The following is a 19645-nucleotide window of genomic DNA, read 5'->3' on the forward strand; positions in this document are numbered from 1 at the left end:
AATAATAAATGACAGTTTTTTTTCCTAAATCCTTGAAATAGCTGACCGAGGGCACATTTTCTACTGACTCACTACTGTAGCTGTGTAAAACAGGCCCAAAAGGGGCTTGTCTGACTTCCTGTCTTTAAATTAACATTAGTCGTTTCATTTTCTATTAAAGTCAACATGAAATCAAAGCTGACCCCATTTACATTCTCAATGCATCAGTTCATGATGATTTCGTAAACGATTCATTGGTCCATGTTAAAAAAAAAAAAAAAATGTTTGGCATCATAAGCTTTCATCAAAATGTAATAACTTGCTTTGCCTCTGAAACGACTTTCCTTTTTGGCTGATGACACCAATCCCTCTTATTTTTCACTCCCTCCCTTCCAACCACCTGTCATACAGAGACCACTTTTCACCATCTAATTAATTCGCTATCGGACAAATATGTCACATCACATTAGTAAAAGGGTTGCGAACACTGTTTCATGTTGACTTTCACTAAAATCACAAATGAGTGGTTTAAAATAGAAACTGCTGCATGTGTTCTAGTAATCATGCTCTTCTCAAGTTTATCAGTTAAATAAAAATCTAGTTATACATAAATATCAATCATATTTCTGAAGCAAGCTTGGTTTAACTTAAAATAAAATGTTAGAATTGTAAAGAGTTCAATGTTTAAAATAAAAATTCAGTAACAGCATTTGATATTTCATTCACATTGAAAATGATGGGCTCATGAGTGCAGAGCTTCCAAAATTATTGGATGTTAAGAAATTTGATTAAATGGGATGTAAATTAAATACTAAAATATTATTAAATATGGTCAAAGAAATGTAATTAAACATGGATGACTGATTCATTTTGTCTCAGTCTATTAAGAGAAAAAGTTTCCATGAAACAGAGATTAAATGAGTTTGGGTGTATGACTGACCTTGGTTGAGGGTTGATGTGCTGTTTATGTCTCCTGAGATGAAAGAGGACTCAGACTGTTTTCTTACTGTGTCATTCCACATTCTTCTGATTCGACTCTGTTAGATGAACAAACAGCCATGAAACACTGATCACTATCTTTGAGAGGGAAAAATTGCATGTTACATCTTTTTCTGATGTGTACAGTGACCCCAAAAAGTATTCGGATGCTTTTGGACACTTCAGTCGTACTTATCTGATCCAATGACATTCATACATTTATAACAAAATATCAAGGTAAGTGGCATCTACAAACAAATGATAGCTTTTCTCAGAACCAACTTCATTTTTCTGAGCCATTTCAATCACTTTCAAGCAATTCATTTTTGTCACTGAATCACACATTCACGGTATTATTGAACATATATCCAGCCTGCTAACTCACTGTCTTTGGATAGTGAGTTTATTTTATGTTTGATATTGAAGTTTTGTTTTGCTTTTGTTTTTTTTAATGGGGAATTTAAGGACAGTATTTTTTTGTTTTTATGTGAAAAGTTAAAGTTAAACCCTTGAGGTAAAATGTCCCCCTTAGTGACTCTCTTTCTGGTTTTATATTATTTAAAATGTAGACCTGTATATTTTTCCTAAAATTGTGTAATTTATAAGCAACTGCATACTCTATACTCTGATTTAATGTTGACTTAAAGGATTAGTTCACTTTCAAATTCAAATTTCCTGATAATTTACTCACCCCCGTGTCATCCAAGATGTTCATGTCTTTCTTTCTTCAGTCCAAAGAAATTAAGGTTTTTGATGAAAACATTACAGGATTTTTCTCCATATAATGCACTTCAATGGAGCCAAAACGGTTGAAGGTCAAAATCACAGTTTACAGTGATCCCAGATGATAAATAAGGGTCTTATCTAGAGAAACCATCGCTTATTTTCTAAAAAAAAAACAAACAAAAAAAAAAAAAAAAAAACAAATTTATACGTTTTAACCATAAATGCTCATCTTGAACTAGCTCTCTTCTCCTTCTCTATTTGAATTCCAGCAGTGTAGACACTGCTAAGTGTATTTCTGCCCTCCACAGGTCAAAGTTTGAACTAAATTGTCATATACAATATGCTAGTGCAAGTATATAACAATTATTTCAACCTGTGGAGGGCAAAATACACTTAGCAGTGTCTACACTGCTAGAATTCAAATAGAGAATTTTTTTTAGAAAATAAGAATAAGACCCTTATTGCTCGTCTAGGTTCGTGTAGAACTTTTTGAAGCTGCAATGAAACTGTAATTTTGACCTTCAACCATTGGGGCTCCATTGAAGTCCACTATATGGAGAAAAATCCTGGAATGTTTTCCTTCTTTTCGACTGAAGAAAGAAAGATATGAACATCTTGGATAACATGGGGGTGAGTAAATTATCAGGAAATTTTCATTTGAAAGTGAACTAATCCTTTAATGTTGTACATTCACAACACTTTTAAGAAAATAAATAATTACCCTAGTAGTGGGTCAAGATCGCCCATTTTCATGATTTTCAATTTCATGTTTTCCATTTATGTGATTTAATAATATACTGGATGATACATTATCATCATCATCATCATCATCATCATGTATAAGCTAAACTCATCTCTGTCTGTGTTATAATTTCAAATAAATGCACACCTTTCTTAAGTGGGACATCTTACCCTACTTAATTACTTTGATTTGTTTGAGAAGTTTTTTTAGCTGAGAAGGATTGCTGTTTATCCCAGTAAAATTGAGATATTTTCAACATAAATGTTGCATAAGATGCGGACACATCATAACACAGCTTAAGAAGTAAATATTATAGTATACCAGAACACTATCTAAACATTGGGCTATTGCTATGATTCACTATATAATACAATCCATCATACATTGATATAAAATCTCTAAAATCTGTCTGCAAAACAAGAAAAAAAACATGCATAAAAGATCCGTGCTGCAGTACTAGAGCAGATAGAAGCACTCAGAGAGTTTCATTTCATTCCAATATGAAACGTGTCTCATAACTGAACGTCGCAGTAAAAGCCGTTGAAATGAAAACAATGGAAATTGGGTCAGTAGTGTTTGTACCTGAGTACCAGAGGAATAGCGAGCGCTTGTCCGTGTTGTTGAGGTCTTTGTGGAGCTGTGCGAGCTCTCTGTCGTGATCCCGCTACAGCAGTACGTGTGTCGGAGGCATTTGCTGTACTCTCTCCGAACCTGCAGTTCAAAGGAACGTTTCCTTTTTTTTCCAAGCGAACTTTTAACATGCACTTCTTGTTAAAATCAACTGCTGCCGCAGCTCTGGTAAAACAATATATTTCAGGAAGCACTTACTTTCTTCTGAAGCAGGCAGTGGAAGGTGAAGATAAACATGCCCTGGAAAGTGTTGAAGATAGTGAAGAGGTACGCTAACACGACGGATGACTCGCTGATGAAGAACAAACCAAATGACCAGGTCAGGCCCAAGAGACACAGCAGAGCAAAGCCGCCCATGACCCACGACCTTAGAGAGCAAATAAAAGAGAAACGATGAGGCATGAGAGAGGGACATTTTCATTCAGCAAAGAACAAAAATCATTACGGCATTTCATCTACAATATTAGTAAAAGAATACAAATCAAACACAGGTCCTGAAAATCATTTGGACTGACATCTTAGGCACAAGTAGATGGGAAATGTAGTGGAACATATCACTGAGAGGTTAATCAATCCCATATGAAAAGGGGATTATCATAAAGAAGGTTTAATCAGTATTGAGGCAGTGGAGTGTGGAGATATTCTTTGCATGCCACACTACTGGGTAAAGACGCATGATACTGGGCTGCATTCAGACGGAGGGGAAAGAGAAAGAGCAGTAATCATCTCTGATTGGTCCATTTTAGTGGAGGAGGCGCTGACAACAGGTCTCGGCTGGCTAAGGAACCAAAGAGATAGAGCTTGCTTTCATCAGAGGAGAGATGAGAGATGAAACGAGAAATGAACATATGAGGATTTGAAGGCATGAGGAATAGGAGGGCTTTGGGGTATAATGATTTTTTTGAGGGTCCGTCAGTATAAGTGCATTGAGATCTATAAATGAGCGTAATGGATAGAGCTAGAGATGCTTTGGTTATAAAACTCTGTCCAGTATGGATAAGCCAATAGTTATTTTCATATATGGCCGATAACTGATTAATGACAAATATTAAAATACTATTGTGTCATAAAAATATAAGTAAGAAAGAAAAAAAGAAAGAAATAATTTATAAAATAATACCACTCAATAGAAGTGATTTTTTTTTTTTTTTTAAATGCAAAAGTGAATTTTAACACCATACTATTATAATGCATAGGTATAAAAAGTTGCATATATTTTGCCATAAGCAAAAAAAAATATTTCACTTAACAGTGTTATTTAATTATTAGTGTCATTAAAGACAAACTTTAAGTGAGTGCTAGATGACAGTAAATGTAATCTATGGATGGATGGAGTATGAGAGGTATAAATGATTGGCGGGGTTTGAAGTATTCGAAAATGAGAGGTATGGTTTTTGAGGGTTGAATAATAATAGGAGGTTTGCCAGAGGAAGTGCATGAGTCAGTGTGAGGAGGTCTAAGTGTTTCATGGTAGGTTGAGAGGATAACATGAAAGGTGAGGGATGGCAGGGTAAAATGTGTTATGGGTATGACGATTTTGAGGATATGAGGGTATGAAGTTAAGATGTACAGCAATTTAAGACGGTCCAGGCGGAATAAAAATTAAGAAACCAGTTAAGCCACAGACTGACAGACAGACGGACAGCGCGCATGAGAAGCACAGAGAGAGAGACAGCGCTTCTGGAAGAGCCCAGCAAACAGACAATAAAATGACAAGGGGAGCAACCATGAAGCTGTGGCACAGATGTCTAGCTAACGCTCTTACTTGATAAATGGTTTATTATCTTCATAGCTAGAGAGCATGGCCAGCAGAGGAGAGAGACAACATTAGATCAGGCAAATCAGTTGGATTAGCATAAAAGTCCAAATGTAAGAATTCTGAAGTTAAAATGCAAATGAGGCTGGACAACAACAACAACAACAACAACAACAACAACAAAAAAGTGTTAGATTTTGTCCTCAGCTGGGTAAAAGACAAAATTCCCAGAATAAATGTACCTGTCCAGGTTATGAATTCTTTAAGACAACATGAAACTGCATTATAATGTATTTAACTTCCATAAGATTAGATAGATAGATATATAGATATATATATAGATAGATAGATAGATAGATAGATAGATAGATAGATAGATAGATAGATAGATAGATAGATAGATAGATAGATAGATATTTTGTGATTTCACGTTGTCTTTAACACACTTGATGATTACATGGCAAGACTTTTCATAAAACTTTACTGCCACTGTAAATTTCCTTTCTTTTCACAGAAAGTGCATTTAATTTATCCATGCTGCATTGCCCTATCTCGGATTGTAAAGTGACTAAAGATGGTTCTCTCAGGTCAAATGTGCCAGTACTTTGCCTTTTTACACTATTTAATGCAGCAGTAATGTTTTATGAGTGACATAAGTTACGGTGGACGGTGAATCTTACCCAGGCAAATCAGAATTATAATAGCCATCACAGACGCGATAATTACTGGTTTGGGTAAGAGAACAGAGAGAGGACAGAGAAAGACAAAAAAGGGAGAGAGAAAAACAAGGGGAAATGGGAAACAGAGAAATGAAACGAAATGCTGCAGATTAGCTTGCTGAACATGCAACATGCTGCAATGAGCCCAGAGTTTAGTGGATTGTTTCATCTTGCCCTGTGGTGATGGGTGGAGAGGAATTTAGACAACATACGGCCGACACAATGCCTGCGAGCAATATATTTGTCAAGCATCTTATTCATGTTTATATCATTGTTAAATCGAATAAAATATGCATATTTCCCCAATGGCTGTGTGTTAAGTTTGAAAGATCACATTAAATGCAATCAGTGTCATATATCAAATCCAAAACATATAAAGGCTCTTTTTATGAACAGGGTTAAAGTGTTGCAAAAACTTTTGTTACCAAAATTTGGGACATGGCAAAAGTTTTAAAATCTTGAGTTTAAACACTTAAAACACTTTACAATAAGGTTAAATTTCTTAACATTAGTTAACATAAACTAACAATGAACAATATTTTTATAGCAGTTATTCTTCTTAGATTTACTAATACGAATACATTTTTAAATTAAAAGTTGTATTTGTTAACATTAGTTAATGCACCGTGAACTAACATGAACAAACAATGAACATTTTTTTTATTTTTTATTAATGATAACAAATAAGACCATATTGTAAAGTGTTACCAAATAAATGACATTTTATCTTATAATAACTTGGGTAACAGGATTGAATAGTTGAGCTTAATGGATGCAGTAAATACTACAATTTACACTACTTTGAGTAAAAAAAAAAAAAAAAAAAGAAAGAAAGAAAAAAAAGAAAAAAAAAAAAAATGAGAAAAGTCTTCCCTCTATGCAGTAAAATATTTTACTTCTTGCATGACATTGTGTTAAAGAACGTTACATTTTTGTAATATAAGGGAAATTGTGTGGAAACAGGGTTGAGTGTAAAATATGACACATCTAAATATTATTATTTTTCTTTCTTTCTTTCTTAAAAAAAAAAAAAAAAAAAAAAAAAAAAAAACCTAGCAAATGTTTTAACCATAAAAGACATTTTCAAGCTAGCTACTATTTTAACATCTAAATGTTTTACAGGCCAATTCATGGAATGTGCCATAAACATTAGGAAACACACTGGGAAAATACTAAAAAAACAACTAAACAACATCTTAAAAAAAAAAAAAAAAAAAAAAAAAAAAAAATCACAATTGCAAAACAATAAAAATATGTCATACATTATTAAATAGAATCAGTAAGACATGCATTGCCATGCCAGCAAAAAGAACCAAAAGAGTTGTGTGGTCAACCAACACACTTTTTCTGTACTTTTCCGCCACAGAAAGAGATCTCCCTCTTCGCAACAGGAAACACATGGAAGTGCTTTCACTGTCTTTACACACACACATACACGCACACACACACATCTGAATTCACTCTGCAAGCAGACTCTGAATACAGGGAGTTGTTCCAAAAAGAGTTTTGTGGTCACTGTAAAGGAAGAACAGCACTGAGCCTGTCTCAATCATTACGTGCCTCTCTGGCCATCGCTCACATTAATAGAAGCTGTGCACCTGAAGAGAATAACATCTGTCTGGAGTCCATCTGAATCCCTTTAGTCGATGCACTTAAATTCATCCAAGCAAAAACGACAGTTTTGTAGACGTTACATATAATGTGAGCAAGGAACAATGTCTGTTCCCATTCTAAATTTTAGATTAGCAATGGTGCTACTTCTTAGTGTGTGGCGGCACACTTTGACTCCACATGAGCTGAAATATCATGGGGAAAACAATGCAACTTACTTGATGTGCTCCAGCCGGCTGGAATCAGGTTTCAGCGATGTAGAGTGTTTCATCATTTTGTACATCGTGATGAGCAGGAAGATGAGATTGAGCTGTGCGAAAGCAAAAGACATTTGTTAATAAACAAAAACTAAACTTAAAAGATTAGATAAGTGAAGTTTTATTGGGAGCATTAATTGAAAACAGCCATCAAAGCATCCCTTCAGCCAGTGCCTAATACAATAACCATCTGGCATATTGCGAGACAAAGCCAAGATGACTGGCGCCAAATACAGTGTCACTATATATCAATACAAGAATACAAAAAAGCAATAAAACCGTTTAACTGCAGAATGAAAACACAAATAGTTCAGAGAACCTCAGAGACCACACATGGAGAAACGGATATTTGAGGGGGGAGGGGATATCCAGGGTTATTTCATATACAAACATCTACAGAATGCATTTGTGGCAAAACATCAGAGGGAAAACATCACTCAGTCTGTGAAAATGAAGAGAAAATGCATATTTACAGTGTTACATTCACAGTGGAAGCTTAGCGGGGAATCATTCAGCACTGCAAATAAACATGTAAAATACACAACTATTGCGAAAGTATAACTGTTACATTACACATGGCATCATGGGACTTGTTAGTGTGTTTATTATTTCGACTGGTTGCTTTGTGTATCGACTATTTTTCTATTCTGGACAAATTTGTTTTATTTCGGGTCAAATTTATTTTCGGTGGTTATCGACCGCATACATGCCATAGATATCGTCCATATATATTAGCCTGTTAGATTAAATATATTATATTAAAATATTATTTCATATCCCAGACATGAAATATATTATTTAAATAGTAAATAACCTATAACAAACGATAGGTTTAATCTTTACTCAGTGTACAAGGAAAGACATCTTAAGATAAATGATTAGAAAAGTGATTTCAAAAATCAAAAATGATTTCATATTTGAACAGTAAAAACAATTCACTTTTTAAAGCTATGCATTTTGTATGCTCATATACAGTAACAAACTGAAATAGTCCCCCCCCCCCGCTAAACACGATAGTTGCATAAATGTTTATTGCCAATTGTCTGCTAGACTTGCATTGTAAGTGTACTTGCTGTAAACACAATCCTGTTCTTTATTCTTAAATTAGTTATGAATTAAATGATATTTAAACAGTAAATAACCCAGAATAAATTAGTTTAATCTTTGCTCAATGTAGAAAAAAAAAAAAAAAAGATTTTAAGATAAACTCACAAATGTCCAAAGTATTCAGAATGTTAGATATCAAATTCTGTAAATTGCAATGTTGACATGCATTCTCTGTAAAGCTGCTTTGAAACAATATGTATCGTGAAAAGCGCTATACAAATAAATGTGAATTGAATTGAATTGAAAATTCCAACTTATTTAGGTGAGTAAATAATTTTCCATACATATATTTCATTTGAACAAGTAAACATTGCACATTTGAAAGCTATGCATTTATCTTTTATTTACACAAATAATGTAACAACCTGTTTTTCTATGATAGTTGCATAAATGTTTATTAACAATTGCCTGCTTGCACTGTAAGTGTACTTGCTCTGAACACATTCCTTTTCATTCTTACCAATTTAATTTCTTTTAATCATGCTACGGAAGCCGTATTAAGATATTAGGCATTGCATTTTATTTAATCAGTAAATAATGTAAATGATTTTTGCTCAGTGAAGAAAAAAAAAAGACAGGTTTAGGATTAAAATTGTTTGACTTTAAATCCTTTCCAATCATTTAGGTAAGTAACCAATCTCCTGCACATCTGCCTCATTTGCGAATGTTAAAACATTCAGGGACACTGACGACACACACTCATACACTCACCACGAGAGGGGTCTTGTAACAACCTAAAGTAATACATTGGTCATACTATATCACGCACTGTGTAAAATGACTTCCCAATAGCTACAACTATGCGGGACAACTATGTGGTGACGGAACATTTTCTGGTATAATCCATTTTCTAGAGCACAGACAGGCGAGGACGTAGCAGTCTATCATTTGCAGCTGCTCTCATAAGTGGCGGTGTCACCAGCTCAAACAAGCTCTTCAGTTCGGCTCCTTGTTCGGGAGCACAAGCTCATCATTCTGCCATCAAAACAGCGATGGCGATCAATAACGTGCTGCTCATGCAATCAAGCACCACAGCTTCTCGGAGACAGCGCGGCAAGCGAGAGAGAGAGAGAGAGAGAGAGAGAAAGACAGGAGGGGGTGGCGGGGTTATGCCTGGTTTTTGTGGCCCCTGCGCCCGAATTTATGAGCATAGAGCTATAAAAGGCCTCTCACGCCGCCAGAGCGCTGACAGTGATCTGATGAGACGAGAGGAAGTAAGGACGCTCAGCAGAGGGAGAGGTAACCTGGCAAAGCAGCCACTACACTCCTAAAGCTCCTTGTTCCTGCCCGTCCCATGGGCTTCCTCCGTTTCGGAAAGAGCTTTTCCTGAACAACCCCCCCATTCCTGAATCATCACCGCTAGCCAAGCAGAAGACCCTCAACTCCACTCTGGGACGGTGGAGAAAGATGTACGCGTGTGTTCGAACGTGTGTGTGCGTCTTGAACTCTGATTGAACCAGATTAAATATTTAAGGTGCAGATGGAACTGTCTGCATGATGCAAAAGTGTCACAGTCCAAGCGTGTTTTAACGTCACTCACACGCACTAATGGTTCCCGACCACTCATTAGCTCAATGTCCTGGTTTTCATGGATCTCATATGCCTGGTGCCCCAGAGCAGAGAAACCACTTTCCTACCAAAATGGTGGTGGCTGTCCTGTCTCAGCCAGTGCTCGTCTGGTGTAAATGCAAACTTTTCTCAGTACAGCTGCCCGCATTCTCCACCAGGTTTTCAAAGAGTCGTATGATGATGTGACAAACTTTGTTACTTTATAACTTGTCTACAAACAATCACTATTCCATCACAAGCTGTTTTTGATGGAACGTTCATTATAAAAATCAATCAAATTTGTTGTAATTAATTCACAAAAACTATATTTGCAAATTTAATCATTTTAGGCAGACAGATAAAAAAGTATAAAGGAACAGTATTAAAATTAACTAGAATAAATTAAATAAATTGTAATGTATTTACATGCCAGTTTATACAGTTTAGTGCTGGTCTAGCAAGGTGGACCAGCATGGTCTTTCAAGTGAATCTATTTGACCAAGATAATCAACGTAGGCTCATTGGAAATACGTGCCTCTACCTACATACCTATACTTACAATTAACAGTGGTTTCCAGCTGAAATAAACACTAGAGGCAGCAGGAAAAACAATAACTTTTATTCTTTTTCACTCAAATGATTATGGGGCAGATTATCGATTAATAAAAACATATTGTTGCGCTGTTCCTTGCACAATGCTGTTCCTCGTGTACATACACTCTAAAAAAATGGTGGGTTAAAAACAATCCAAGTTGGGTTGAAAATGGACAAACCCAGCGGTAGGGTTAAATGTTTAAAAATGACTGTATTTATTAAGTTTAATGAATAATAATTAAACAATAAACATTTATTAAATTGCTTATTAATAAATGTTCACCTCTTGATTATCATTGTTGCCTCTAGTAATGCGTGTCTGATTTTTAATTTCCAACCTATTTTGGGTTCATTTTAAGCCAGCCATATAGTGATATTTAAATAATAGTTGGGTTAAATAAAACTCCCCAGTACGTTGGGCAAACATTTAAACATTGAGTTAAAACTAAAACAACCCAATCGCTGGGTTTGTCCATTTTCGACCCAACTTGGGTTGCTTTTAACCCAGCAAGTTTTAGAGTGTACTATGTACTTATTATACTTATTACAATAACTGGGTAATAACTAGCTACTAACCCTGAACTTACCCCTAAACCTAACCTTAACCAACTTTCTTAGGTAAGTACACTGTACACTGTAAGCGCATATACTGTAAAGTAAAGTGCAACCATTTTTTTAGGGTAGGGTAGGGTTTAGTGTAGGTTTAGTGTACATTATTTTTAAATGCAATTTTTAACACCACTCACTGGACATTTTATTTTTCAACCGCTGTAATATGTACAACAATCAATGTAGAAAAATGTTACTAGAGTCACATTCATCTGTTTTGAATAAAACTGAACACACTTATGGCACCACTCATTCATTCTGTGGATTTCACTCATTTGGCAATGAAGTGTCGCAAATATAGCAAGAGACAATGATATATTATTACGAAATGCCGTCACAGGCACATATTTCTAATGTGACTGTTGTTGATGAATATTCTTGCTTGTTAAGGCAGACATCAGCACACACCAGCAGGTTTTCATAGCAAATGTCATGCCAACATTTCTGCCTGAGATTCGCCTTTTCTGTGGTAGAAAATTGTGCAACACTCCCATATTAGACATCAGCTCATGCACCCTATTGGTGGAAAAAGGGACTAGATTAGCTATGAAATTCAGGGAGCTCTACATCGCTGCAGCATCGGGCATGAGGACGCTGAAAATAGATGTAGTATAATGAGAACCACAATGGGCTTCAACTAATTGAACAGGATCACACCATTCTTTCCCTCTGCACAGCGAAATGGGTGAAACTCTGAATAATGAGACTCGCTCTGGCTCTCTCATTGACAAGGACAAAGCCAATCTGCTGAGAATCAGAGGTCAGAGGTCAGGGGAAACCTTGGTCCCACGTTCCCCTGAGAGGCTCTGGTCTTTGTGCTTTATCTAGCATTGTCAAGCAGCCTGAGGACTACGAGTCCTGCTTGCTGTCCGTGCAGAGCACGCAACAATAAATCAGCTTCATAAAGGGTCACAAGCTTCCTGCCGCTGATGGCTGGAATACGTATTCTGATTATCAGCAACACCGCAAACACATACATCACGCTTCATCCAGCGCTGCAGTGGCTAAATGAGCAGATCTCAGGGCTTGTAGGACTTCCTCTAATAGTAGCTGGAAAAATCTGCATTGTTTGCAGTATTCTAGAGCCTTTCAGCCTCATTAAAGTCAGATTGACATGTCCAGCTGAGTGACATGAGGTATTCAATTTAAAACTATTTAACAGTCAATTGATAATTATTTTCCTTTATAAATACCCTAGAACAAAGTACTAAAATGTATTTGAAATACATTTAATTTGTTTAAAGTATACTACAAATACATTTACATATTTATGTGCTAAATAAAAAATACCCTGCAATGTATTTTTGGTATACTAGACTTGTATACTTAAAGTTTGCTAAATTGGAACAACTAATTTTGTACTTAATTTACTTTCATTTACGGAAGTAGTGCTGACGTCTAATTAAGATATACTAAACTATATTTGATAGTGCTAAAGTAGAACTATTGCAAGTAAAGTTTAGGTACACTTTAAATATATTGCATTTAAAGAGAGATATTATGCAGAGATCATACAATCCATATTAAATGTGATATTAAAACACTTCATAATATAAAGAAATGTGCATTGTGCAATAAAGAAATTCTCCAAATAAAGTTCATATCAGTAAGTCTTAAGTGATGTGTCAATAAATATGTTAATGGGTTTGAGGCATACTTAGTATGCATTTTTTTTTTTTTTTTTTTTTTTTTTTATGTTTTTACTAGGGTATTAAGCTTTTGTGACCTCTTATTAATTGAGAGAACACATCAAATATTTGTACTTACATTTGTCACTCCAGAGAATTATTTTTAATTAACTAGTCAAGGTAAAAGGGTAATAAAAATGTTGAGAAATGGTGGATAATAAATGCTCTCAGTCCAATTTGTGTAATTCAATTACAGTATCTACAGTATCTAAATCAAAATTGATTTAGTCTTTTACAGGTCTGCTTTTAAATCTACACTATGGTTAGGATGCCATGAAACAAACTCAATTTAAATGCCATGGAGAAAAAACAAAAAAACACTCTTTGTAATATTCAAATTATTCCTAGATTATTGTATAGTGTTTGATTATTAAAAGCAGATGTAGATGTTTCCTCTACAATTGTTTCAGGCCACTTCTCTAATTATTACCTTTTAAATTTGATTACGGCACAAACCTGGGTTTGAACCATCTGTGTGTCTTTAAATCTGCTTTCAACTAAAACCTAAAGGCTTTCCAATAAACAGAGCTTCCATCACTGTTCACCCCGGCAGAAATAGATCACCTGGTCTGTTTATATAACCATAAAGGATATAATAAAGTCAACCCTCCACAAACATCTCAACTTGTCCTTCCATTTTCAGGAAGACGATTTGTTTTTTTCATCCAGAGATTAGAGGGCAAACAAACAGCCAGACAGATGTGAATGCCACCTGCTAGTCTTTCCATCACGCAGACTCTTTCTGTCTTTGACTCTCTCAGGCCTACTTCCACCCTAATCTAGTATGAGGCTCTAATCTCTTAAATTCGAAATAACAGCACGTTTAAACTGCAGCTGTGCCTTATGTCCGGCATCTCAATGCAAACAAATTTTGTAGTGTCAGTGAGGATCATCAGCTACCTCTTTAAAAGTCTGAGGTTTTTTTTTTTTTTTTTTGTATTATATGACATTGCCAATTTTTTTTTTTTTTCTATACACATCCCGAGGGGCTGTCTCGACCCTGTAGCTCGAAAGTGCCCTGCTGAGTATCATTTGTGGCTAATGTTGTGCTTTAACGCCACGTTGAAAAAGCTGCATCGTATCAAAACGATTCAGTCGAGAAAAAAAAGAAAAAAAAAAACCTTAAGAGCAGCATTTCCGAACCTCTGTGCAGGCCACATTGACTGGGTCTGCTGAGACTGAACCGATCTAAGCAGAAATCAATGGGCTGCAATCTGTTGAATAAGACTGAAGAAACAAAGGCAGCTCAATGTTTTTGCAAGGGAGGATTCTGTCAATTACTCTTTAAACTGGAAGACACAGTCTTGCACTGTATTTTCTTTCTTGTTCTTTCACCTGCCACATGCATTCAGCATTCTTTCACACATACATGTAAATGCCACATACAATCTTAAGCCATAAAAAGGTCAGTAGATACTGGACACACCATAATAATGAAGGTGACGGGTCCAATGAAACTCCAGATGAAGTGATTGTCCATCCTGAGCCAACATCTGCAAAGAAGACATGTTCATAGTCAAAGAAATGCAACAAATGCAAGCAGTTTACAGAAAACATGTCCAAGTAATCCTGTTTTATATGACAAAAGTTAGGTTTTTAACATGTTCTTTAAGAAAAGAAGCTTGCCTACCCTATTAAAAAAAACAACACCTATAACCAAATCTATTTAAAATACATTTATTTCATACTAAGTATACTTTAAATCAATTAAAATATTTATTGACATATCACTTAAGACAATTGCACAATGCACATTTCTTAATATTATGCCTAAAAAGTGTTTTAATATCACTATTAATAAGGATTGACTGATCTTTGTATAATATCAGTCTTTAAATGCAAAATATTTAAAGTGTACCTAAAGGATACTTGTAATAGTTCCACTTTAGCACAATCAAATACTTAAGTATAAATTTAGTTGGACATCAGCAATACTTCTGCACAACTAAAGTGCATTAAGTACAAAATTTAGCAGACTTTAAGTATACCAGTTTAGTATACCAAAAGTACAATTGCAGGGATTTTTATTTAGCACATAAATATGTAAATGTATTTGTAGTATACTTAGCACAAAATACTTGTATTTCAAATACATTTTAGAATTATTTTTTTTTGCACTAGGATGTTTCTCAATTCCAAGAACGTAAAGAACGACTTGCGTTCTCATGGAGACATGTCTTGCCAGACAAGGACACATAATGCATCTTTGTGAAAATTGAGATGTGCTGCGATCTTGTTGCCAATGCACAATAATTACAACAAAACAAATGTCATCATAACCTATTAAAACATTTCTTTCATATTGATAGACATTATTTTCATATCATTTTATATTTTATTTTATTGCGTGTATTTGTGAAAATGAGTATGTATATTTAATGTTACCTATGCTTTGTCAATGTTAAGTTTTTTTTTTTTTATATGCCAATAAAAACACTGCAGGCTTTCTTCAGGTCTTTATCACTTTATTAAAATAAAGCAAAACAAATGGACAAATGTTTACTTTCACGAGCTGTCAGGTTTTTTTGTTTTTTGAGCTTGCGGCAGGAATCTCTTATGTGAGAATGAGAAATTTAAAGCTTACAGGCTTCCATATGTCGTCCACCCGCAACGTCTTCTGAGATTTCTAACGGTTTGATTCTCTCAAGTCTGCATTCGATGCATCCTCGATATCAAGAACATATTTTTTCCCACTTTTTTTCCCCACGTTTTATCATTCACCAGGTGAACATTTTTAGATACAACTTAAATAATAATTATTATTTTTATTTATTTCAGCTGTTTTATCATTCACTAGGTGATCGACTATTAAGCAAAATTTTCTTTTGAGAGAATTGACTATAGAGAAAAATGACTATAGAAGAAGACAGTTTAAACTATTATGCCCGCCTAGTTGGGTAGGTGATTTCACTATATCTAGGAGATGATGTTTTTTTATTTATTTTTTTCACTACGAGGAAAACAAACAAACAAACAAACAAACAAACAAACAAACAAACAAACAAACAAACACTGTGTGGACTTCAATAATTATGCCATAGATATAATAGTTTACAGCTGCTCATGAAGGCTCGGAAACACTATAAGCACTTGACCAATCACAACAGACTGGGCCAGCTGACCAATTAGATCAGACTGGGCTAGAAAGGCATGTTTTAAAGAGACAGGAAATAAAACATAGCATTTCAGGCATAAGGTGAAAAGGGGTACTACAGCAATATACAGTATGAGATAAATAATGTGGATTTGAACTTTAAATCATGTACATGTAGTCTGGAACACTGTATATGTGTAGATTGCAACTTGTAAATGAGCATATGTAAATGGGCACTTTAAGCTAATGTTTTCTACAGTGTCCCTTGTGGCAATGCAGAACATGCTTCCACTTTTTAAGTCATGATGTAAGAAATACTGTTTCTGGGTCCAGAGCCTCTGCTTGTTTCAATTGAGAATACTATATAAACAGCTGTTTATATGCATTATTTATTCACATCACACATTTAAGCTATACTATTAAAAACTGTACACTGTTGGGCTCACAGCATCCCAGACACCAATATTTTAACAGTAAAAAAAAAAAATAATGAATCACTGTCTGGCCATCTGAGATTTCGAAAAGGGAGATGAAGGTTAGGATCATGATATTTTGATAGTATTACAGCACACCGTGACTGTTTATTTGTTTATTTGCACACCGTTTGTTGTTTGCTCTTGGCATCCGATGGGACCTGAAATCTGTGATGCATGACGTCACACTTCACAAGCAGATACTTGCATCATGGTGTGAAATGCATTCTGACACATCTCGGAATGTAATAACGCATGAAATCAAGTAGTTTTTGCATTAATGTACTTGCATTGAAAATATTTCAGGCCTTAGGGTTAGGACTTCAAAACCTGCACCTTAAGTATGAGCAATCATATTAGAGATGCTTGCCTTTGCAAATAGCAATAAACATACACACTGAGGACGGTATCTGTTACTGAGACATGCTTGTGTGGGTTACGTTACAATGTTTTATATGGGTTGATTCCGCATTAGTTTATTAAACGCTGCTCAAAGACAGTAATTTCCTGTAACGGATCCAGTTTCTCCAGAGTGCGACTTCCAGCAGGAAACACTGATCATATAAATTGTCAATGTTACAGTGCTCTAAGAAACTGAAGATACATTTGAGACAAATGCAATGCTACAAGCATCACTTTAATACCAATATAAACAAATTTTAATTTTAAATCAAACCACTGCGCTCAGTATTAAAAGACAATGACGTGGCAGGCAGGGCCGGCACACTTCCACCTGTTTATGTGTTATAAGGAGCAACCCAAGAGCCCATGCAGGGCTGAAGCACTGCCATTAATCTGCGTAAAAGCCTCTTTCTCATGCGGCCCTCATCTCCGTTAGAGAGCATTTACAAACAACAGGTCACCAGAGACTCTTTGAACAAAAGACACTAACGCATGCAGCCCTGCCTGGAAACCGCATTTTGTACTGTAAGCCATCCTCTGAAGACTTTTTGTGTGTGTGTGTGTGGTACCTATGGAACCCTTAGACTGCGGTACACTCCCGCAGACAGCATTGCATTTAAAAAAAAAAAAAAAAAAAAAAAAAAAAAATGTTCGCTTACGCTTTCTTGGTCCCGTAGCTCCTATAGTCTACAGCAGCGGACACGCCTACAACCACAGCGGGGAGGAGGTATCCTGCCATGTAGAAATACCTCCTGCGTGAATATTCGCTCTCAAAGACCTCCACCAGCATCAGATAGAGCTGAACCCCCTCCAAACACATCCAGGCGAAAGACGCCAGAAAGAAGTAATGCAGGATTCCTGCAATTATGGAGCAGGCCATCTGTGGGACAAACACAAGGGTCAAAGACAAATAAAGTAGAAAATGTAGTTTAAAATGTACATACCAAGTAAAAAAAGAAAAAGAAAAAAAAAAAAAGAAAAAATGCATTTATATATATATATATATATATATATATATATATATATATATATATATATATATATACACACACACCTTTTCAAAGTTAAATGACAATTTGACATTGACATTTTAAAGTGTAAGTGTGAAAAGCCTTTCTAGAATTACCTTTTAACATATTCTTTGAAAAAAAAAAAAAAAAAAAGGTCAACAAACATACATGGAGCAACTACCAGGATTTTTTTTTTTTTTTTTTTCCCAGTATAAATAATACACTGCATATAGAAAGTCATCATTACGGAAGAGGATTAGGGCCAAGCAATAATAAAAAAATAAAACCATCTCGAGATTAAAGCTGTTAAATTTCGAGAAAAAAGTCGAAATACAATGTTGAGAATAAACTTGTTAAATTACGAGAAAAAACTTGTTGAATTTCAAGAAAAAGGTCGAGATAAAATGTTGAGAATAAACTCATTAAATTACGAGAAAAAACTTGTTAAATTTCAAGAAAAAAGTCGAGATAACATGTTGAGAATAAACTTCATTAAATTACGAGAAAATACGAATTTTTTCTCGTAATTTAATGACTTTTTTTATAAAACAAATAAAAAATAAAACTTTTTTGAGCTGTATATACACATTATAACCCTCATCATCAAAGTGAAAATAACATTTTAAAACATTCTGAAGTGTTATTAAAAATGAATTAGTGAAATGTCTGGTTTGGTAAAGTGATCAGCCCCTCAGAGTATACCAATATAAACTTACTCAGGTGCAACCAATCAACTTCCAGATCAAACACTGGGCTAATTACCCCACCTGACATCAGTTGTAGTGGGTTTGATTACTTCAGAATAAAACCAGCTGTTTCTTGAAGATTCCACTGTTAGTAGTGCAAGATACTGAAAAGAATTCACCATGGTTGGAAAAGTGCTTTCTAAAGGTCTCTGGGATAAAGTTGTAGAAAGGAACAAGTTAGGAGAAGGCTACAGAAAAGAAAAAAAAAAAAAAAAAAGAATTGTCGAAGGCTTTTGCTATCCCTCTGAGTGCTGTTCTGAGCATCATTAAGAAGTGGAAAGTGTATGGCACCACCAACACATTGCCTAGATCAGACTGTCCATCTAAACTGGATGGCCAAGCCAGGAGGACATTGATCAGAGAATCTACCAAGAGGCCAAAGGCAAATTTGAAGGACTTTATGGCTGGGATTGGTCGGTCTCTGCATGGGAAAACTATCTCACAAGCTTTATACAAAGCTGGCCTGTATGTCAGGGTGGCAAAAAAGAAGCCTTTCCTGAAAAAGTGGCACACTCAGTCTTATTTGTGCAACGGAAAAACACACCTGGAAGACTCTGATGCCATCTGGCCATAGGTGCTATGGTCTGATGAGACCAAAGTTGAACTTTCTGGACTAAACTCCAAGCGCTATGTTGTTGAAAGGCAAACATAGTACATAGCACACCATACCTACTGTGGTAGCATTATGTTGTGGGGGTGTTTCTCTTCAGCGGAAACTGGGCAATTGGTCAGGATTGACGGGAAAATGGATGCTGCCAAGTACATCCAATTTCTTGAGGAAAATCTGCGTCCCTCAGCTAGACAGCTGAAGATGGGCAGGTCATTCACATTAAAAAATGAGAACGATCCTAAACATACCACCAAAAGAACAACGCAATGGCTAAAGATAGGAAGGTGAATGTCCTTGAGTGGCCCTGGCTTAAATACGAGTGTATGGACTTGAAGAGAGCAGTCCATTGCCGCTCACCACGGAATT

The 19645-nt window shown here is 35.4% G+C and overlaps 1 protein-coding gene across 38 annotated transcripts in view; it reads right to left on the bottom strand.

Annotated features, from left to right (window-relative positions):
* Positions 1–19645, bottom strand: part of adgrl2a (adhesion G protein-coupled receptor L2a) — a 112475-nt gene that overhangs the window by 6933 nt on the left and 85897 nt on the right. For 21 of the 38 annotated variants that reach the window (XR_007182056.1, XR_007182058.1, XR_007182057.1 and 18 more), the window contains 8 exons: positions 17573–17793; positions 14371–14437; positions 7360–7451; positions 5492–5536; positions 4821–4847; positions 3254–3422; positions 3008–3136; positions 920–1016 (listed from right to left, as the gene is read on the bottom strand). Coding sequence is in view for 35 of the 38 variants with exons in the window: in XM_048171868.1 (XP_048027825.1) it covers positions 920–1016; positions 3008–3136; positions 3254–3422; positions 4821–4847; positions 5492–5536; positions 7360–7451; positions 14371–14437; positions 17573–17793 (847 nt within the window). In the remaining 3 variants the exon portion in view is untranslated. The remainder of the gene's footprint in view (positions 1–919; positions 1017–3007; positions 3137–3253; positions 3423–4820; positions 4848–5491; positions 5537–7359; positions 7452–14370; positions 14438–17572; positions 17794–19645) is intronic. The other 17 variants (XM_048171853.1, XM_048171847.1, XM_048171855.1 and 14 more) reach the window with 2 other exon arrangements.

Source organism: Megalobrama amblycephala, linkage group LG21, assembly GCF_018812025.1.
Source record: "Megalobrama amblycephala isolate DHTTF-2021 linkage group LG21, ASM1881202v1, whole genome shotgun sequence".
In the NCBI taxonomy this organism is placed as follows: Eukaryota; Metazoa; Chordata; class Actinopteri; order Cypriniformes; family Xenocyprididae; genus Megalobrama; species Megalobrama amblycephala.